The 23,097-nt window shown below is 41.9% G+C and overlaps 1 protein-coding gene across 1 annotated transcript in view; it reads left to right on the top strand.

Annotated features, from left to right (window-relative positions):
• The first annotated feature begins 14,794 nt into the window (after window positions 1-14,794).
• The window catches only part of RTF1 (RTF1 homolog, Paf1/RNA polymerase II complex component), a 45,894-nt gene continuing 37,591 nt past the window's right edge, over window positions 14,795-23,097 (top strand). The window contains exon 1 of the mRNA XM_007180364.2: window positions 14,795-14,992. Within this exon, the coding sequence (XP_007180426.1) occupies window positions 14,795-14,992 (198 nt within the window). The remainder of the gene's footprint in view (window positions 14,993-23,097) is intronic.

Here is a 23,097-nt window from a genome sequence, read left to right as displayed (position 1 = left end):
AAGAACAAACAAACAGAGATGACCAATACAATAACTGAAATGAAAACTACACTAGAAGGAATCAATAGCAGAATAACTGAGGCAGAAGAACGGATAAGTGACCTGGAAGACAGAATGGTGGAATTCACTGCTGCGGAACAGACTAAAGAAAAAAGAATGAAAAGAAATGAAGACAGCATAAGAGACCTCTGGGACAACATTAAACGCAACAACATTCGCATTACAGGGGTCCCAGAAGGAGAAGAGAGAGAGAAAGGACCAGAGAAAATATTTGAAGAGATTATAGTCGAAAACTTCCCTAACATGGGAAAGGAAATAGCCACCCAAGTCCAGGAAGCGCAGAGAGTCCCATACAGAATAAACCCAAGGAGAAACACACCGAGACACATAGTAATCAAAGTGGCAAAAATTAAAGACAAAGAAAAATTACTGAAAGCAGCAAGGGAAAAACGACAAATAACATACAAGGGAACTCCCATAAGGTTAACAGCTGATTTCTCAGCAGAAACTCTGCAAGCCAGAAGGGAGTGGCATGAAATACTTAAAGTGATGAAAGGGAAGAACCTACAACCAAGATTACTCTACCCAGCAAGGATCTCATTTAGATTTGATGGAGAAATCAAAAGCTTTACAGACAAGCAAAAGCTAAGAGAATTCAGCACCACCAAACCAGCTCTACAACAAATGCTAAAGGAACTTCTCTAAGTGGGAAATACAAGAGAAGAAAAGGACCTACAAAAACAAACCCAAAACAATTAAGAAAATGGTCATAGGAACATACATATCGATAATTACCTTAAACGTGAATGGATTAAATGCCCCAACCAAAAGACATAGACTGGCTGAATGGATACAAAAACAAGACCCATATATATGCTGTCTACAAGAGACCCACTTCAGACCTAGGGACACATACAGACTGAAAGTGAGGGGATGGAAAAAGATATTCCATGCAAATGGAAATCAAAAGAAAGCTGGAGTAGCTATACTCATATCAGATAAAATAGACTTTAAAATAAAGAATGTTACAAGAGACAAGGAAGGACACTACATAATGATCCAGGGATCAATCCAAGAAGAAGATATAACAATTATAAATATATATGCACCCAACATAGGAGCACCTCAATACATAAGGCAACTGCTAACAGCTATTAGAGAGGAAATCGACAGTAACACAATAATAGTGGGGGACTTTAACACCTCACTTACACCAATGGACAGATCATCCAAAATGAAAATAAATAAGGAAACAGAAGCTTTAAATGACACAATAGACCAGATAGATTTAATTGATATATATAGGACATTCCATCCAAAAACGGCAGATTACACGTTCTTCTCAAGTGCGCACGGAACATTCTCCAGGATAGATCACATCTTGGGTCACAAATCAAGCCTCAGTAAATTTAAGAAAATTGAAATCATATCAAGCATCTTTTCTGACCACAACGCTATGAGATTAGAAATGAATTACAGGGAAAAAAACGTAAAAAAGACAAACACATGGAGGCTAAACAATACGTTATTAAATAACCAAGAGATCACTGAAGAAATCAAACAGGAAATAAAAAAATACCTAGAGACAAATGACAATGAAAACACGACGACCCAAAACCTATGGGATGCAGCAAAAGCGGTTCTAAGAGGGAAGTTTATAGCTATACAAGCCTACCTAAAGAAACAAGAAAAATCTCAAGTAAACAATCTAACATTACATCTAAAGAAACTAGAGAAAGAAGAACAAACAAAATCCAAAGTTAGCAGAAGGAAAGAAATCATAAAGATCAGTGCAGAAATAAATGAAATAGAAACAAAGAAAACAATAGCAAAGATCAATAAAACTAAAAGTTGGTTCTTTGAGAAGATAAACAAAATTGATAAGCCATTAGCCAGACTCATCAAGAAAAAGAGGGAGAGGACTCAAATCAATAAAATCAGAAATGAAAAAGGAGAAGTTACAACAGACACCGCAGAAATACAAAACATCCTAAGAGACTACTACAAGCAACTTTATGCCAATAAAATGGACAACCTGGAAGAAATGGACAAATTCTTAGAAAGGTATAACCTTCCAAGACTGAATCAGGAAGAAACAGAAAATATGAACAGACCAATCACAAGTAATGAAATTGAAACTGTGATTAAAAATCTTCCAACAAACAAAAGTCCAGGACCAGATGGCTTCACAGGTGAATTCTATCAAACATTTAGAGAAGAGCTAACACCCATCCTTCTCAAACTCTTCCAAAAAATTGCAGAGGAAGGAACTCTCCCAAACTCATTCTATGAGGCCACCATCACCCTGATACCAAAACCAGACAAAGACACTACAAAAAAAGAAAATTACAGACCAGTATCACTGATGAATATAGATGCAAAAATCCTCAACAAAATACTAGCAAACAGAATCCAACAACACATTAAAAGGATCATACACCACGATCAAGTGGGATTTATCCCAGGGATGCAAGGATTCTTCAATATACGCAAATCAATCAATGTGATACACCATATTAACAAATTGAAGAATAAAAACCATATGATCATCTCAATAGATGCAGAAAAAGCTTTTGACAAAATTCAACACCCATTTCTGATAAAAACTCTCCAGAAAGTGGGCATAGAGGGAACCTACCTCAACATAATAAAGGCCATATATGACAAACCCACAGCAAACATCATTCTCAATGGTGAAAAACTGAAAGCATTTCCTCTAAGATCAGGAACGAGACAAGGATGTCCACTCTCACCACTATTATTCAACATAGTTCTGGAAGTCCTAGCCACGGCAATCAGAGAAGAAAAAGAAATAAAAGGAATACAAATTGGAAAAGAAGAAGTAAAACTGTCACTGTTTGCGGATGACATGATACTATACATAGAGAATCCTAAAACTGCCACCAGAAAACTGCTAGAGCTAATTAATGAATATGGTAAAGTTGCAGGTTACAAAATTAATGCACAGAAATCTCTTGCATTCCTATACACTAATGATGAAAAATCTGAAAGAGAAATTATGGAAACACTCCCATTTACCATTGCAACAAAAAGAATAAAATACCTAGGAATAAACCTACCTAGGGAGACAAAAGACCTGTATGCAGAAAACTATAAGACACTGATGAAAGAAATTAAAGATGATACCAACAGATGGAGAGATATACCATGTTCTTGGATTGGAAGAATCAACATTGTGAAAATGAGTATACTACCCAAAGCAATCTACAGATTCAATGCAATCCCTATCAAATTACCAATGGCATTTTTTACGGAGCTAGAACAAATCATCTTAAAATTTGTATGGAGACACAAAAGACCCCGAATAGCCAAAGCAGTCTTGAGGCAAAAAAATGGAGCTGGAGGAATCAGACTCCCTGACTTCAGACTATACTACAAAGCTACAGTAATCAAGACAATATGGTACTGGCACAAAAACAGAAACATAGATCAATGGAACAAGATCGAAAGCCCAGAGATTAACCCACGCACCTATGGTCAACTAATCTATGACAAAGGAGGCAAAGATATACAATGGAGAAAAGACAGTCTCTTCAATAAGTGGTGCTGGGAAAACTGGACAGCCACATGTAAAAGAATGAAATTAGAATACTCCCTAACACCATACACAAAAATAAACTCAAAATGGATTAGAGACCTAAATATAAGACTAGCCACTATAAAACTCTTAGAGGAAAACATAGGAAGAACACTCTTTGACATAAATCACAGCAAGATCTTTTTTGATCCACCTCCTAGAGTAATGGAAATAAAAACAAAAATAAACAAGTGGGACCTAATGAAACTTCAAAGCTTTTGCACAGCAAAGGAAACCATAAACAAGACGAAAAGACAACCCTCAGAATGGGAGAAAATATTTGCAAATGAATCAACGGACAAAGGATTAATCTCCAAAATATATAAACAGCTCATTCAGCTCAATATCAAAGAAACAAACACCCCAATCCAAAAATGGGCAGAAGACCTAAATAGACATTTCTCCAAAGAAGACATACAGACAGCCACGAAGCACATGAAAAGATGCTCAACATCACTAATTATTAGAGAAATGCAAATCAAAACTACAATGAGGTATCACCTCACTCCTGTTAGAATGGGCATCATCAGAAAATCTACAAACAACAAATGCTGGAGAGGGTGTGGAGAAAAGGGAACCCTCTTGCACTGTTGGTGGGAATGTAAATTGATACAGCCACTATGGAGAACAATATGGAGGTTCCTTAAAAAACTAAAAATAGAATTACCATATGACCCAGCAATCCCACTACTGGGCATATACCCAGAGAAAACCGTAATTCAAAAAGACACGTGCACCCGAATGTTCATTGCAGCACTATTTACAATAGCCAGGTCATGGAAGCAACCTAAATGCCCATCAACAGACGAATGGATAAAGAAGTTGTGGTACATATATACAATGGAATATTACTCAGCCATAAAAAGGAACGAAATTGAGTCATTTGTTGAGAAGTGGATGGATCTAGAGACTGTCATACAGAGTGAAGTAAGTCAGAAAGAGAAAAACAAATATCGTATATTAATGCATGTATGTGGAACCTAGAAAAATGGTACAGATGAGCCAGTTTGCAGGGCAGAAGTTGAGACACAGATGTAGAGAATGGACATATGGACACCAAGGGGGGAAAACTGCGATGAGGTGGGGATGGTGGTGTGCTGATTTGGGCGATTGGGATTGACATGTATACACTGATGTGTATAAAACTGATGCCTAATAAGAACCTGCAGTATAAAAAAACAAACAAAACAACTAATACTAAACTTTCATTGGGTTATTTGTATGGAAATATATTAATATAAATGTTTCAGACATTACATGAAATTTCTAAAAATCTTATATTTGTATTTGTATGGAAATATGTATGGAAATATGTTAATATAAATGTTTCAGACATTACATGAAAAAAAAAAAAAAAAAAGAATATTTGTGTCTAAAAAGGAAAAGCCTTTTTAGATTAGGGGGCTGCTTGGAGTTCAGGGGCTTCAGAGCAGATGGATATGGAGGGTGTTAAGTGATATTTTCTCCAAACTGGGGAAATCTGGAATGTCACCCACTCTTGGACTCCCAGGAGAGTATGACCAGGCTGATGGACAGGGCATGCTAGCTGCTCAAGGCCCCTCCAGCCTACAGCACTGGAGACGTATTAGAAGACACTCCTTTCCCTATCCCGCCTCTGGTTACTGTGTTTCTCCCTTCTCGCCCCGTCTTGACCACCTTTACTATCTTGCTCCTCCATATGTTTTACACTAAAATTATTTCCAGTGTGCTGGTCCCTTACTGCTTTGAGTAAACAAGCTGTAGGTGCTTGTCTACCAGACCAGGGAGAGGCACCAAATTACTGACGATGGTTAAGAGTGCTACTCTGGGGCTTCCCTGGTGGCACGGTGGTTAAGAATCCGCCTGCCAATGCAGGAGACATGGGTTCGAGCCCTGGTCCGGGAAGATCCCACAGGCCGTGGAGCAACTAAGCCCATGTGCCACAACTACTGAAGCCCGCGCGCCTAGAGCCCGTGCTCCCAACAAGAGAAGCCACCACAATGAGAAGCCTGCACACCACAACGAAGAGCAGCCCCTGCTCACCGCAACTAGAGAAAAGCCCACGCGCATCAACGAAGACCCAACGCAGCCAAATATAAAATAAAAATAAAATAATTTTTTAAAAAAAAGAGTGCCACCTGGGGTCAGACTGGCTCCATTATTTACCAACTATGTGAACTTGAGAAGCTCTCTGTGCCTCAGTTTCTGGATGGACACAGAGATATATCCTCCAGAAAGGAGGGATTTGCTGGCCCAAATGATGGCCTTTAGCTTTCAGATACTTCAGTATCTAGCTAAGCTGCAGAGAGACCCTTTCCCCAAGGTCATGGCCTTCCCATCTAATGAATATATCTAATGAATAATAGAGGCAGGGCATTATAAGTCTGGCCCTTTCTGTCCCCAATGTGGGACATCCTCACCATCTATTTTAGCTTCAGAGTGCCTACATGATCAGTTCATATTGTTGTCAGGTATGCACCACAGTTCAATTTCTCCCCCTTTTCCTCCCTTCCATGGTTGTCAATCCCAGGAACACTCCCTAATAAACACTCTGTACACTAAACTGGGTCTCAGAGTCTGCCTCTTGGAGAACCCAAACTGCAACAGTTGGTGCTAGGAGAGGTCTGAAAAACCAGGCAAAAAATTATGTTCAGAAGCTGGGTCACTCACCACACAGCTGGAAATGAAGATCTGGTGGTCCAGTTGTTGAACATTTCATCGATGATGAATGGAGATAGTATGATGATAGAAGGGATGTATCAGGCATTTAAAAAATATGTGGCAGAGGGTTCACATCAGCTTCACACCCAGCCTGCCAAAACGAACCAAAAAGCTGCTCCAGGTTCCAGAAGCACCTTCCTCCCAGGGCTCCAGGGAGTTTGCCAACTGAGGCTGCCTCTCCTCCAATCTCCCCACCTGGCACTGCCGCGATTCAGAAGAAACAGGGATGCTTTTGGCTGCCCTGCCAGGCGCACACTGGCTGGAGGCTATCTGTATCTGCCCACACCTACCTGGGCAGAGCTTTTAAAGGTGCCAGAGCCTCCCCATAGTCCACTCTAGGCAGGGTCTCCCCCCACCTTCCCATAGTGCACATCTGAAGGTGCCCACACTTGGTGAGGGGCTGGAGGGGGGAGGGGGGAGGGGGGACCATCTGAACAGCAGCTGCCCACCCCTGAGTGCCTCTGTGTGGTCCGGCCCAGTGGCAACCCTGACCACCACCTGAGCACAGGTGCCCTCTTGGGACCACCCCCCTTATCTTTGTTTCTGTAAGAATAAACAAAAGCATTTAAATGTTTTACCTTCTTTTATGCATACAGACTCCAAAAACAAAAAGCAACACAAATTTTTATTTTTTGACTTAAAAGGTATAATGAAAAATTATGGGGAGAGTCTTCATTATGGCAGGTGTCTATCTGTAAGAAAATATGTGTATATCTATATGTCATATATCTTGTTAGCAGGTTTATTTTTTGAATGAAAGGTAACAAAGAAATCGATCTGAAATATGTACCACGAGAAGTCCCATGTCCCGTCAAACTTGTCAGTATTTTATAAATAAACTTTTCTTTGGAAAAAAAATATGTGGGGGGGGGCATCAACATCCATTCATGATAAAAACTCTTACCAAAGTGGGTATTGAGGGAATATATCTCAACATAATAAAAGCTGTTTATGACAAACACACAGCCAACATAATATTCAATAGTGAAAAGCTGAAAGGCTTCTCACCAAAATCTGAAACAAGACAAGGATGCCCACTCTCATTACTTCTTTTCGGCATAGCATTGGAAGTCCTAGCCACAGCAATCAGACAAGAAAAAGAAATAAAATGTATCTAAATTGGAAAGGAAGAGGTAAAATTATATGCAGATGACATGATACTATATATAGAAAACCCTAAAGACTGCACACAAAAACTACTAGAACTGATAAACAAATCCAGCAAGGTAGTAAGATACAAGATTAACATCCTGAAATCCATTGCATTCCTTTACACTAACAATGAAATATCAGAAAGGGAAAGTAAAAAAAAAAAAAATCCCTTTTAAAATTGCATCAAAAGGGACTTCCCTGGTGGCACAGTGGTTAAGAATCCCCCTGCCAATGCAGGGGACATGGGTTCAATTCCCTGGTCTGGGAAGATCCCACATGCCATGGAGCAACTAAGCCCGTGTGCCACAACTACTGAGCCTGTGCTCTAGAGCCCATGAGCCACAACTACTGAGCCTCCATGCCACAACTACTGAAGCCCGTGTGCCTCGAGCCCATGCTCCACAACAAGAGAAGCCACCGCAGTGAGAAGCCCGTGCACCACAATGAAGAGTAGCCCCTGCTCAACACAACTAGAGAAAGCCTGCATGCAGCAATGAAGACCCAATGTAGCCATAAATAAATAAATAAATAAATTTTTAAAAATAAAGTAAAATAAAATAAAATTGCATCAAAAAAATAAATACTTATGAATAAACCTGGTCAACGAGGAGAAAGACTTATATGCTGAGAACTATAAAACCTTGATAAAGGAAATTGAAGATGATTCAAAGAAATGGAAAGCTATCCCATGCTCTTGGATTGGAAGAGTTAATATTGTTAACATGGCCACACTAAAAAAAAAAAAAAAAAAAGGCCGTACTACCCAAAGCAATCTACAGATTTAATGCGACCCCTACCAAATTACCCATGGCATTTTTCACAGAAGTAGAACAAGTAGTCCTAAAATTTACATGGAACCATAAAAGACCCATAACTGCCAGAGAAATCCTGAAGAAAAATAACAAAGCTGTAGGCATAACCCTCCCAGACTTCAGACAATATTACAAAGCTACAATAATCAAAACATTGTGGTACTGGCACAAAACCAGACATATGCATCAATGGAACAGAATAGAGAGTCCAGAGATAAATCCACACATCTATGATCAATTAATCTTTGACAAAGGAGGCAAGAATATACAATGGAGAAAAGACAGTTTCTTCGGCAGGTGGTGTTGGGAAAGCTGGACAGCCACATGCAAATCAATGACGTTAGAACACTCCCTCACACCATACACAAAAATAAACTCAAAATGGCTTAAATACTTAACTATAAGACATGATACCATAAAACTCCTAGAAGAGAACATAGGCAAAACATTCTCTGACATAAATCTCACCAATGCTTTTTTTAGGTCAGTCTCCCAAGGCAATAGAAATAAAAGCAAAACTAAATATATGGGACTTAATCAAACTTATAAGCTTTTGCACAGCAAAGGAAACCATGAACAAAATGAAAAGACAACCTATGGAATGGGAGAAAATATTTGCAAATAATGCAACTGACAAGGGCTTAATTTCCAAAATATAAAAAACAGCTCATACAACTCAATAACAAAAAACAAACAACCCAATCAAAAAATGGGCAGGGGCTTCCCTGGTGGTGCAGTGGTTGAGACTCTGCCTGCCAATGCAGGGGACACGGGTTCGAGCCCTGGTCTGGGAAGATCCCACATGCCGCGGAGCAACTAGGCCCGTGAGCCACAATTACTGAGCCTGCGCGTCTGGAGCCTGTGCTCCGCAACAAGAGAGGCCACGATAGTGAGAGGCCCGCGCACCGCGATGAAGAGTGGCCCCCACTTGCCACAACTAGAGAAAGCCCTCGCACAGAAACGAAGACCCAACACAGCCATAAATAAATAAATAAACCCAAAGTTTAAAAAAAAAAAATGGGCAGAAGACTTAAATAGACAATCCTCCAAAGATCACACACAGATGGCCAATAGGCACATGAAAAGATGCTCAACATTGCTAATTATTAGAGAAATGCAAATCAAAACTACAGTGAGGTATCACCTCTCACCGGTTAGAATGGCCATCATTAAAAAGTCTACAAATAATGGGGAATTCCCTTGCAGACTAGTGGTTGGGACTCGGTGCTCTCACTTCCGGGCCCCAGGTTCAAACCCTCGTCAGTGAACTAAGATTCTGCAAGCTGCGTGGCACAGCAAAAAAAAAAAAAATTAAAAATTAAAAAAAATAACAGGGCTTCCCTGGTGGCGCAGTGGTTAGTAATCCGCCTGCCAATGCAGGAGACACAGGTTTGAGCCCTGGTCCAGGAGGATCCCACATGCCGTGGAGCAGCTAAGCCCATGAGCCACAACTGCTGAGCCTGCACTCTAGAGCCCACGAGCCACAACTGCTGAGCCCTCATGCTGCAACTACTGAGGCCTGTGTGCCTAGAGCCTGTGCTCCGAAACACGAGAAGCCACTGCAATGGAAAGCCTGTGCACTGCAACGAAGAGTAGCCCCCACTCGCTGCAACTAGAGAAAGCCCACACACAGTAACAAAGACCCAACGCAGCCAAAAATATATATATATTTTAAAAAATAACAAATAACAAATGCTGGAGAGGGGGGCAGAGAAAAGGGAACCCTCCTACGCTGCTGGTGAGAATGTAAGTTGGTGCAACCACTATGAAGAACAGTCTGGAGGTTCCTCAACAAACTAAAAATATTGCCATATGATCCAGCAATCCCAATCCTGGGCATATATCCGGACAAAACTCTAATTTGAAAAGATACATGCACCCCTATGTTCACAGCAGCACTATTCCCAATAGCCAAGACATGGAAACAACTTAAATGTCCATCAACAGATGAATGGATAAAGAAGATGTGGTATATGAATACAATGGAATATTACTCAGCCATAAAAAAGAATGAAATAATGCCATTTGCAGCAACACAGACCTAGAGATTATCATAGTAAGTGAAGTAAGTTTGAAAGAGAAAGACAAATACCATATGATATCACTTATATGTGGAATCTAAAATATGATACAATTGAACTTATTTACGAAACAGAAATAGACTCACAGACATAGAAAACAAACTTATGGTTACCAAAGAGGAAAGGGGGTGGGGGAGGGATAAATTAAGAGTTTGGGAGTAGCAGACACAAACTACTATATATCAAATAGATAAACAAGGTCCTACTGTATGGCACAGGGAACTATATTCAATATCCTTAATAAACTATAATGGAAAACAATATGAAAAAATATATAAAACTCAATCAGTTTGCTATATACCAGAAACTAACACAACATTATAAGTCAACTATATTTCAAAAAATATAAATGGGAGGCATAATAATTATAAGGATAGTGAAATTGGGTTCTGTTACTGAAAGCCAAGTGTGAAAGCCAGAGGGCCTCCTTAACAGTATATGAAGAGGTCTTCAACACCTGCAGTGGGATGGCAGGGAAAGCTGAGGTCCCAGATAATCATCAGAATAGTTTAAGCTCCAGTAAGGTTAAACTCCCAAGCAATGCAGGTCAGCTAAGGGCCCTAGTTAGGAAATAATGAGATCATGACACATGGAATGGGGATATCTGATTGATGCTCCTGAAGATCTTGAATTTCCAGATTCTCCTGAACCCTCCGAACCTAAAGAAATGGCCCACCATCCCACACTTTCCTCTTTCTTGTAGACAGTACAGAAGCCTGTACCCTGTAAGACTGCATGTACCCTCCTCGAAGTCTGCCTGTATCTCCCTCCTGGATACTCGGCCAATAACCAGGGTTAAAGCACCATATAACCTAGTAGAGGACATATTGGGACTGCTAAAGGCGGAAAGGGACTATACCCAAAGGAGCTGCAAGAACTAGCCAAGCATGTACGGGCAGGAACTGGGAGAGAAGCAAGGGACTGGATTCTGAGGGTGCTTGATCAGGCGACCAGGTTGTAAAATTGGGTTAGGGAGAGTTTATTGATTTGGGAGCACTCTCCTAAGATACAGAATTTATCACTCTGCCAAGGACCCCAGGAAATGGTACAAATTTGTTACTAGAATGGCTCTTAGAAGCACAGAAAACTTTACAGCCCACATGAGGTAAAAAATGCCAGAGTTGCTAAGACAGATGGTGTAGGAGATTTTAAAAACTCAGAGAAGTCAGCATGAGGTGGATGTACTATACAAGGTCAGAAATCCCACAGACTGATTATTTTCTGTGGGAAGACCAAAGAGGATACTGCATTCACCAAGGCCATAAGGAATATGACGGTAAGAGGTGCACCAGCATCACTAAAAGTTCAGTGGTGGTTTTCCTATTTGGGCCAGGACTGAGTATGAGAGGCTGTTAGAAAACTGGGCTAACTAACAGCAAGGGGGCAATAGGGTCTTGAAACAAGAGGCCAGGTGGCAACACTTAACTGCCAGAAGCCAGGTAGATGCAATTATTATAATGAGTGGAAAGGTCAGAATGACAGCCACAGAAGCCTGAGCCTCAGAGAATTATGGAGATGTTTAAAGAGCAAAACAGATAGGCAGACAACAAGGGTACTCCTCAATTTTCAATCAGAAGAAATTAAGGTTGGGTGATCAGGGGGCTGAGGGCAGTTGCCCCAATGGAAAGTGATCATCCTTTGCCCACTTTCAGATCTGGGTCAATTTTCAGACCCTGAATTCATTAAGAGATGGTCAGGTCACCAAAAGGAGGACCCTGCAACACCATGGCAAATACACGCAGTAATGATTTCCGCATCCTTCTCTCAAAGTTCACATACATATGTGTATTACTATTTCCCTTATAACCTAATCACTTCCCAAAGGCCCCACCTCTTAACACCATCACATTGGGGATTAGGAATGCATAGTAATTTTTGTCATTTTCCATTTTCTCAAAAACAACAGATGTTAAAAATATCTCTTTTGTCCTTTGAGGTGGTCTGCATGAAAAGGGATCCTCACAGCACTTTAAATGTGCATGCCTTTTGCAGTGTGTATGTGTGAATAAATGTAATCTCTTGAGAGCAGGGATCTTGTCTTGGTGACTTATTCATCTTATTCAGCATCTAGCTCAGTGCCTGAGCTCAGGCATATAGTAGGTGCTTGATAAATACATGTTGAACAAATATATACACATGCAAACAATTTTGTTTGTTTTGATAAAGAGTGGATGGATATCTTGGGATGGGAGAATTTTACATAGTTTTTTTTATTCCTTTATGTTCTGCCCTTAAATTTATTTATAATAAGTAGGAATCGTTTTTATAATTTAAAAATTATTCTATTCCCCCAAAAAACATTTTAAAATTATGAAAAATTCATACTCAGTGTAATAAGTTCACACAAAACCGTGTACAAATTAAAAAATAAAAATCTCCCATCTCCAACACTCTTCCTCCAGCCCCTTCCCACTCTACTGTAATCTGCCTCTCCAATTATAACAATGATACCTGACATTTACTGAGTGCTTACTCTTTACCAGGAAGTATTCTAAGCACTTTTTTTACCTGTGTTAACTAATTTATACCTTATTATTACCCAAAGAGGCAGATATTATCATTATCCTCATTTTACAAGGGGAAACTTTCACAGGTTGGGTTCCTTGGGAAGCCAACTCAAGAGGAAATTTAGAGTACAGAATGTTAATTCATTCATTTCAGTTTAGTCTCAGTATGGACTAACTCTAGTCCATGATGCATTAGAAGACCCCTTGCAGAAAGATCAAAATCAATAGATTTCACTCAAATAAAGAACCTATCCTTCTTCATTGCAGTCAGGGGTCACTGACTATATTATGACTTTCTTTTATTCACACATTTAGAGAGTGTCCTCAGAGAAGGGCACCAGCCTTTGGGGTAGCTAGAAGCAAGGGAGATGACCTGGTCATTTTGGGTCATCTTCGCCATGGGCTCGGTTCCAAGGGTATGCTGGGGGAGAGAAATCTAGGGGACTTCTCTTAGGAAAAAATCTTTTGGAGTAAAGAGATAGTTGAGCCTTATTTGGGTTGTCTTCTCTACCTTAATCCTGAACCCTTTTCAAGCTAACTGGCAGCAAACTTGACATGTAGGTATGTGTTTAGTTCCAGGGATTTCTCTGTGTATGTTATATCTTCTTTTATTATTATTTTAAAGCATGCACATTTGTGATACAAATTTGCTGGAGAAAATAAAATATAGACAGTAAAGGGGAAAGGAAAAGGGAAACCAGACAGCAAGAACTCATCAGCCTGCCTCTGCCCAGTAACAGCTCAGGGAAGACTGAAGTCTAGCTCTCAAGTTCACTACCAGAAGAAAGAATTAATGGACTCCAAAAACTTTTGAGAACAGTTTCAAATTATTATTGCTGACGCTCCCTACCTTATACTCCAAATCCCACAAAGAAATCACTTCTGAATTTGTTTTTATCAGCTGACCTCAACAGGCATAAAACTGAACTGATTTCCTGCACCCTCCAGTCTCCCCAGCCTCCTCTCCACTTGTGTTCCTTATCTCCATGAAGGACCCACCAGCTTCCTAAGCCAGAACCTGAGCATCATTTGTATTTGGAACGTCACCTTTTCCCTCTCCCAACTAATCTTCAAGTCCTGGTAATGCTACCTTCCAAATTATCCAGAATCCATCCACTTCTCTCCAATTCCACTGCTTCTTCCTTACTTGAGGGCATCATCATCTTTTGCCAAAATGCAATCAATAGCCTCTGTGGTTTCCCCGCCTTAGTCTCCCTCCTTTTTAATCCATTCGCCACACTGCAGCCAGAGTAATTTTTTAAAAACACGAATCTGATAATGCCGTTCTTCAGTTTAGAATCTTTCAATACCAAAGTTCACACTTCCTAAGAGTTTATTAGGTCTGAATCATTTGGCCGCTGGGTCCCTCCGCAGCCTCATCCCCACACACCATACCCTCTGTTCGGCCATAATGAACTTTCAGTTCCCTGAGCCCAACTTTTTCTATTATCGCTAGGTCTCTGACCAAGAGGTTCTTTGCTTGCAACACCCTTCCCGCTACTCTTTTTTTGGGTAAATCAGATGCATCCTCCACGTCCCAGCTCAGTTGTCACTCGCACAGCCCAGGTAGGAAGGCTTCACCCCACGACAGGTGCCCTCAGCGTGGTCCAGCCGATTTGTGTCTCCCAGGCGGACGGCCCTGACGGTGCCCTCGACACTCCATCAGTGTCGGACAGTTGAAAGGCTCCTTAGAGCGGACCCAGATGCTTGCCGCTCCAGTCCACGACAGGTAGGCAGCACATGAAGCTTCAGCCCCGCAGCAGAGACACACCCAAGTCTTCCAGCGGGCAGCGCCGGTTACGGAACGGCGGTTCAGAGCCCGGAACCCAACCCGGTGCCCCCGCCTCCCACGCTGCGTCGGGGGCGGGGAGGGGCGGGGCTCTGGGCGCCGGCGAACGGCGTGCGACGAGCAGGGGGCGGGGCCAGGGGCGGAGCGGAGCGCGCATGCGCGGTCGCCTTTGTGTGGGTCGAGCAGCGGCGGCGGCGGCGGCAGTGGCGGTCCCACTGGCAGGCGGGCAAGAGGGGAGTCCGGGCGGCGTCCGGCGTGGGAGCCGGGGGACCACGATGGTAAAGAAGCGGAAAGGCCGCGTTGTGATCGACTCAGACACGGAAGACAGCGGCAGCGACGAGAACCTGGATCAGGTGAGGGCAGGCCGCGGAGGCGCGGGCCAGCGGAGCGGGAGAGCTGAGTCCCGGCCACGGTAGTCGGGAGCCGGTCGGGCCCCGGGCCTCCTGGCTGGAGCGCCCGGCCTGCCTTGTGTCCTGAACGCCCGCTGCCGCCCCTTTCTGCTCTCCCCACAGTGCCCGTGGCCCGTGGAGTCTGGCCGGGGCCTGGAGACAGAGCCCCGAGGACTTGGCGCCTTGGGCGGGGAGGCGGGGCAGGGGCCAGGCTGGTGGGCCTCGGGCTCGGGGGACTGGAGGGGTCCTTGGTCTGCCAGGGCCAGATCGGGGCGGCAGGCTGCAGGCCAGGCGATCCGGGCACGGAGAGATAGGAAGTATCGCCCGCCAACCCGGGAGACTGGGAGGTTTTGGAGGAGGTGCAAGGGTGATCGTGGGGCGGTGGGGGGGAGGGAGGCCGAGAAGGTACAAGCTCTGGAAGATGAAGTTTTTAAGACAAGGGTGTGAACAGAGAGGAGGGGAACCTCTGTCGTGCTTGGCGAGGAATACGTAGCTGTGGGCACGAATCTATTTGGCAGCTAGGGTCGTTTGTGTTTGAGAAGGGTCTCTGTTGAGATGTCAGACCCAAGACAGCTCATGGGAGGAGGAAAGAGGGCATAAGTGGAGAAATATCTAGGGCGTCATGGAGAGAGTGTGGCGGGGCCTCTTGGCCCTTTTCATGCAGCATCCCAGAATTCTTTCTACTTGAAAGATGTACAAGAGACATTGAAACTAACTTTTGGTCTCACTGTCTTGGGGTTGCTTGAACTGTTATATACTCTAGAAAATACCGTAGGGAGGAAGCTGTCCTTTGTAGCAGTGCTCCAGTGATACCAGAAGATACAAAGAGGGTTTTTCCCCACATTTTGTGAACAAATGATATAAAGAAAGGATATACAAGAGATAATAGTTCTATAAGTTGAGTAGAGAGAGTACTGAACTTAGAATCTGGAATTTTTGAGTTCTAGGCTGGGCTATGCTGTTTTCTAACTATGTATCTTGGGCCATAACAGTAAAGTCTAGGTAAAACATCAGCCTTGTGTATCTGATTGAGTTATTATAAAGGATTAAGTATTTGTAAGAATTAATGTTGGGGGCTTCCCTGGTGGGGCCGTGGTTAAGAATCCGCCTGCCAATGCAGGGGACAGGGGTTCAATCTCTGGTCCGGGAAGATCCCGCATGTCACCTAGCAACGAAGCCCATGCGCCACAACTACTGAGCCTGCGCTCTAGAGCCCGCGAGCCACAACTACTGAAGCCCGCGCGCGTAGAGCCCGTGCTCCGCAACAAGAGAAGCCACCGCAATGAGAAGCCCGCGCACCGTAACGAAGAATAGCCACTGCTCGCCGGAACTAGAGAAAACCCGCGCACAGCAACGAAGACCCAACACAGCCAAAAATCAATATATAAAATAAATAAATTTATTTTTTAAAAAAAGAATTAATGTTGGTACAAGCACTTAGAAACTAAAGCATTTCTATAAATTACTTCTTGGGAGTCCTTTGTATTAGGTCAGAGGTCTCAGAAATTAAATATTAGGGCATGAAAGAGGAGGACTTTAAGAAAGAGGGACTGAAGATGTATTGAAGAAAAGAGGGCTGTTTTGAAAATGGTGTTATGGAGGTGGGAGGTGGGGAGTAGTGGGGCCTGTGGAGAAGTATCAAAGGGATAGACACCTTGTTATGGGATAGGAAGTAAAAGGTAAATTGAAAATGTTCTCACCCGAAAGACTCCTGAAATTTATGTAAATATTTTTTAAAATTGTTTTTTAAATTAATTAATTTATTATTTATTTATTTTTGGCTGCGTTGGGTCTTTGTTGCTGTGCGCGGGCTTTTCTCTAGTTGCGGCGAGCGGGAGCTGCTCTTTGTTGCGGTGTGTGGGTTTCTTATCACGGTGGCTTCTCTTTTGTTGGGGAGCCCGGGCTCTAGGCATGCCGGCTTCAGTAGTTGTGGCTTGCGGGCTCTAGAGCACAGACTCAGTAGTTGTGGCGCATGGGCTGAGCTGCTCCACAGCATGTGGGATCTTCCCAGAACAGGGCTGGAACCCGTGTCCCCTGCATTGGCAGGCAGATTCTTAACCACTGCACCACCAGGAAAGTCCTAAAAAATATATCCTTGACTGTAAAAGTTTGTTGATAATTTTAGACTGGCACTTAGGAGGATTAGAACTTTTTTTAAAAAACTATTTTCTAATCTAGAAATATAGATATTTCTGATGATAACATCAGCTACCATTTACATAGGGCCTGGGATGAACCAGTCACCTCACTTAAGTGCTTTATTTATATTGTCAGGTTTTCAAATTATGGTGAAGTTGGTACCATTCTCCCCATTTTATTTATTTATTTTTTAAATTTATTTTTGGCCGCGTTGGGTCTGTTGCTGCATGCGGGCTTTCTCTAGTTGTGGCGAGCAGGGGCTACTCTTCGTTGTGGTGCGTGGACTTCTCATTGCAATGGCTTCTCTTGTTGCGGAGCACGGGCTCTAGGCGTGCGGGCTTCAGTAGTTGCAGCATGTGGGCTCAGTAGTTGTGGCTAGCGGGCTCTAGAGCACAGGCTCAGTAGTTGTGGCACATGGGCTTAGTTGCTCTGCAGCATGTGGGATCTTCCCGGGCCAGGGATCAAACCCGTGTCCTCTGCATCCGCAGGCGGATTCTTTTTTTTTTTTTTTTTTAATTAATTAATTAATTTATTGGCTGCGTTGGGTCTTCGTTGCTGTGCGCGGGCTTTCTCTAGTTGTGGCGAGCGGGGGCTACTCTTCGTTGCGGTGCGCGGGCTTCTCATTGCAGTGGTTTCTCTTGTTGCGGAGCACGGGCTCTAGGCACGCAGGCTTCAGTAGTTGTGGCATGTGAGCTCAGTATTTGTGGCTTGCGGGCTCTAGAGCTAGGACTCAGTAGTTGTGGCACACGGGCTTAGTTGCTCCGCTGCATGTGGGATCTTCCCGGACCAGGGCTCGAACCCATGTCTCCTGCATCGGCAGGCGGATTCTTAACCACTGCGCCACCAGGGAAGCCCCTTCCCCATTTTAGATATGAGGAAAATGGAGGTTGAAGATGTAATTTATCTAAATTCACACAACTTGTTAGTGGCATTTCAACCCAAATCTGTACAACTACAAGGCCTATACTCTTTCCACTATACCAACTTAATCTGTTTTTAATATTGCAAAATGAAAATGATGTGTCATAGCCATTTTCTGTGTTGCTAGAATTCATCTTTGTAAAGTATATTGAATAGTTTAGAGAAAATTGATATATCAGTTTAAAAAATTATTTGGGGGACTTCCTTGGTGAAGCACTCTTAAGTCACCTGTTCTGATGATGCATGAACTAAGCTGTAAATTATTCTGTCTTTGGTGATTTTCCACAGAAGTTTGACATATGAAATGAGTTGAGAGCTTCCTTTTGTAGTAGAGAGATTTTTCTGATCCACAGAAAGCTTTTCCAAAGTGGGAACTGGAGGGATTGCAACTTTAAACCAAACTTTATCTATTTGTAAAAAGAAACTAGCATAAAATTTGTAAGTAATACCTAATGCATTTTAACAGCAATTTCAACTTCCTTCTTTTCAACTACTCATTGGTGTTCTTTTATCAGATGGGAACCAGATCAAAATTCCCTTTTCCTGCGCATCCTAACAGGCACTAGTGCCTTCTCTATATGTTCAGCACTGTGCGAGGCTCTCAGAGGAATCAAAAAGATCTATGCTCTCTAGAAGTTCTCCCAGAGATCTTTAGCAGAAGTTCAAAGTCAGCCTAGTTTTGGGGTCTTTAGGACTCCTCTGAACAAAATTAATGCATTCTGGGCCTTTCCTCACCAAGATGCCTTGGACTGCTCCATCTAGTTCTGGGTCTTCGTTGGGGGGTATAACATTGTATTTGCTGTCTAGTGGAAAAGAACAAACCATGACAAATCTCGGAGTGTCAAGTGTGAGAGTGGAGCACAGTTAAGGAGATCTTTTGTCTCTGAGTTTTCCAGGTGGGAATCTAAGCCATTATGTCAGAAATATTACCTCCAAATTAGTCCTTAGCCTTCTACATTGGTTTTTCCTGGTGGTGAGAGGAGGAACATGTGTGTCAGAAACTGCTTGGGTTGCTTGTTTAAGATGTACTTTGCAGGGGCTCCCATCCCAGACCTACTGAATCAGACTCTCTGGGGACTCTCTCCTCTGCATTTTTACCAGGTACAGCCCATGTACTTATTTGTGTTAAACACTGAGACCACTGTCTGTATGCAAGTTAATCTTTTAGTAAGACACTGTAAGTAGTTTGGGAGAGAAATAACTTCCTGTCTCAGCCATAGTGTGTGCACATACAACCAAAAGAACTTAACAGAGATGTTCAAAGTGGCAAAGCTGCTGGTTTTTCTAAATCCCTGAAGCTGTTTGAATTGTTGGGATGATTTTTTTTTTTGAGGCCTGTTTCTTTTTTCCCTTCTTTCTTCTTGGTGGGAAGAGGTATGTAGTAACTGAATTGGAGTCCTTTAAAATTTGTTTTAACTTTCAAAGGTTTTAAAAACTCAGACCTTTGAGAATTTGAAGGATTTATTTTAACATATGACCTGATAGTGACCTTATTTTTTTATGTTGGCCACACCATTTCTTCAACATTTCAGAATTGCAAATCATGGAGTTACTTGCTTTTGGTGCTTCTTGGAAAAAAATAACAGAATTTGAGCCAAACCTAGGCTTTTTTACCCCACCACGTACCTCCACGGAGATAACATGTGCACTCTTTATGGAATAATATCTATGCAGTGGGTCCTATAACATGAAAAGCATCCAAGATAACAAAGGAATCAGAGTTGTCTATTCAGATCAATACAACTCAGTATTTATAAAAACTTTACTCTGCCGTTTCCAAGGAAAAAAAAGCTACATACTGGGATGCTTTATTTCATAATTTCCATCCTTATTTAAAATGGGGATTGTGTTGTCCTGTCCTCTTTTTCTCTGCTCATTCTACTTGAAGTAACCATAAATTAAAAAATTTTTGAAACAATAGGCCCCTAAGTATTTTCTAGGAGTTATTTTTAGACATTATGTGTTAAAAATAGCATTGTTATAAAGTATCCTTCCATAAACCTTCCCCATAAAAGGTGGGAAATTTAAAAGTTGTGCTTCTCACCTAAGTGTCCATCGACAGATGAATGGATAAAGAAGATGTGGCACATATATACAATGGAATATTACTTGGCCATAAAAAGAAACGAAATTGAGTTATTTGTAGTGAGATGGATGGACCTAGAGACTGTCATCTAAAAAAAAAAGGTTCTGAAGAACCTAGGGGCAGGACAGGAATAAAGACGCAGATGTAGAGAATGGACTTGAGGACACGGGGAGGGGGAAGGGCAAGTTGGGACGAAGTGAGAGAGTGGCATGAACATATATACACTACCAAATGTAAAATAGATAGCTAGTGGGAAGCAGCCGCATAGCACAGGGAGATCAGCTCCGTGCTTTGTGACCACCTAGAGGGGTGGGATGCGGAGGGTGGGAGGGGGACGCAAGAGGGAGGAGATATGGGGATATATGTATATGTATAGCTGATTCACTTTGTTATGAAGCAGAAACTAACACACCATTATAGAGCAATTATACTCCAATAAAGATGTTAAAATAAATAAATAAATAAATAAAAAGTTGTGCTTCTCATTGATAAAGTCTTTTTACATTAGAGCAGAGTTTGAAGTCTAGGATGAACTTGTGAGAAGTGTTGGGGTTAACTTGTGAAGTTTTAAATTTGTGTCATAATGTTGCATCTAGCCTGATGTAACTCATCTGCCAACTTCACTTGATTTTCTTTTAGAAGTAGTGCAGGGAAAATTGAGTCCCATGGGAGCTTTAACAGAGAGGCTTTCAGGAAAAATTCAAAACCTATCTTTCAACACTGGTTCTCTTGGTGTACTTATTTGCTCCCTAGACTGTAAGTTCCCCAAGGGCAAAGATTGTTTTTTTGTTTTTTTTAATCTTTCAACAAATGTGTTAGACGGTGTGAGGCAATAGGGCTATTGGGTGAACAAAATCGAAGCAGTTTCTACCTTCAAGGAACTTAGGGGATAGGGGCAAAGGGAGGGACAGGGGCAGGCATTGCTCAGAGAGTCATTTCTTTACACTTGCGTTACAGGCTATGAAGGAAGAGCAAGGATGCTGTGAGAGTTTGACCAGGGACTCTATGATTGCCTGATGGGAGTGACATTTAAACTGAGATCTGGAATATGGGTTAGGGATAAGGAGATAGGAGACTGAAGAGTACAGGGACATGTGAGTGTTCATGATTGAGGGACCAAAATGTACAAAAGCATTGAGGCAGGAAGGACCTAGCACCCTCATGAAACTGAAAGAAGCAGAGTGACGGGGACATCACTAGTTGGAGGGAGAGTGGTACAAATGAAGCTGCAGAAGTAGTCTGTTTGGACCCTTTGAGGATGGAAAAGCCAGTTTAGTGAATCGCAACCAGTGTTAAAAATAAAAACGAAATTGAATCAAATAGAAAAAAAAATCATATATCAGACCTAGTAAAGATAAGTATTGTTTCATAAAACTTGTGTTTCACATATATGCATGTATGTATATACTGGGTCATAAGGTATAATTTATCTTTCTGTGGACTGGGGTTAAAAAGATGTTTTAAGCCACTGGCAGGTCCAGGTTGGCAATGGTAAGGGCTGTGGACTTTATTCTGAGGGTAATGAGAAACCACTGAAGGATTTTAAGCTGAAAGAGGTGTTCCAACTTGTCTTTTGAAAAGTTTTCCCAGGCTGCTATGTGGAGAGTAATCTGGAGAAGGGACAATAGTTAGATGGCAGATAGAGGAGTCCAGGTGAGAGATGATGGAGAGCATAAGTTCCACTAGAATGGAAGCTCCAAGAGGGCAAGGCTGTTTGTTCAATGTAGTATCCCAGCATCTAGAACAGTGCCTGGCCTGCAGCATATACCTTGTCAGTATTTGTTGAATGAATGCCTGACTTGGACTGTTGTAGTTATAGAGACGACAGAAAGTGGATTAATTGGACATAATATTCATGCCATAAAACTGAGAGGATTTGATGACTGATTGGATGTTGGGGGTGAGGAAGAGGAGATTCTGGCATGAGATGGGGAACCCTGGAGGAAGATCAGGTTTAAAGGTGAAGAGCATATGTTCAGTCTTGTATGTGTAGAGATTAAAGTTGTCTATGAGATACTCAAGTGGAGACATTTAAGTTCGTAGTTGAAAATAATGCCTGCTTGACACAGAGTAGACAATTAATAAATCTTTGTTGAATAAGCAAATGCTGCTTGGCATATCCACGGTAGAAAGTTAGATTCTAACTTTTCTGATTATAGTAGTATTACTTAGAGGTAAAGGGACACTGTCAGATTGGGAGTTCTTGCTTTAGCCCCTCTGCTGTAATACTGATACCTCTTCTATAAGGCATGGAAATGTGCATTAGTTACAAAGTGTATTAGAAGAGGGAACCAAATAGGAACAAGTAACAGTAGTAGAATTTTTAAAAAAATTTTAATGTACCTTTTATTTTGAATGTGTTGAAAACTGGTTTTATTTTATCAATTCTATGACATTGTGAGCATTTATATAACTCAGTATTTTATCTATAATTATAATCACTTTGCTAGAAATTGGAAAGGGAAGTTGCCGCATTTCATGCCAGTCATGTGAAATGTAAAGGAATATTACACTGTCACTTTGGAATTACTACTTCAGAAGGGTTTTCATGTGTATGTTCATTGTTTTGGCTTGTTTTGTTTTTTTTTAGTGATAAAAATAGTACATGCTTGTTGAAACAGTTCCAGCAAAACAAAAATACCTCCCTGTTCCACAAACGTATATGCATGCAATGGCTCTGTTCCTTACTCCTGAAAAATAACCAGTGTCCACTGTTAGAATGATGTTCTTCAATCAACAATTTTGATATGAAAGAAAGAATAGAAAATAATGTCTCAGATTTAAACCTCTATGAATTACTACTCTTTTCTTAGCATCTCTCAAGTCCTCCTACTTCTCTCTGTCCCTGTGGCTTCTTACCTTGTCCAGGTCACCATCCACTCTGATGACCCTGTTGTGGACTCCTCTCTGCACTTCCTCCCTG

The sequence above is a fragment of the Balaenoptera acutorostrata genome, chromosome 3 (genome assembly GCF_949987535.1).
Source record: "Balaenoptera acutorostrata chromosome 3, mBalAcu1.1, whole genome shotgun sequence".
NCBI lineage: Eukaryota > Metazoa > Chordata > Mammalia > Artiodactyla > Balaenopteridae > Balaenoptera > Balaenoptera acutorostrata.
This window is presented reverse-complemented; position numbering and strand designations above follow the sequence as displayed.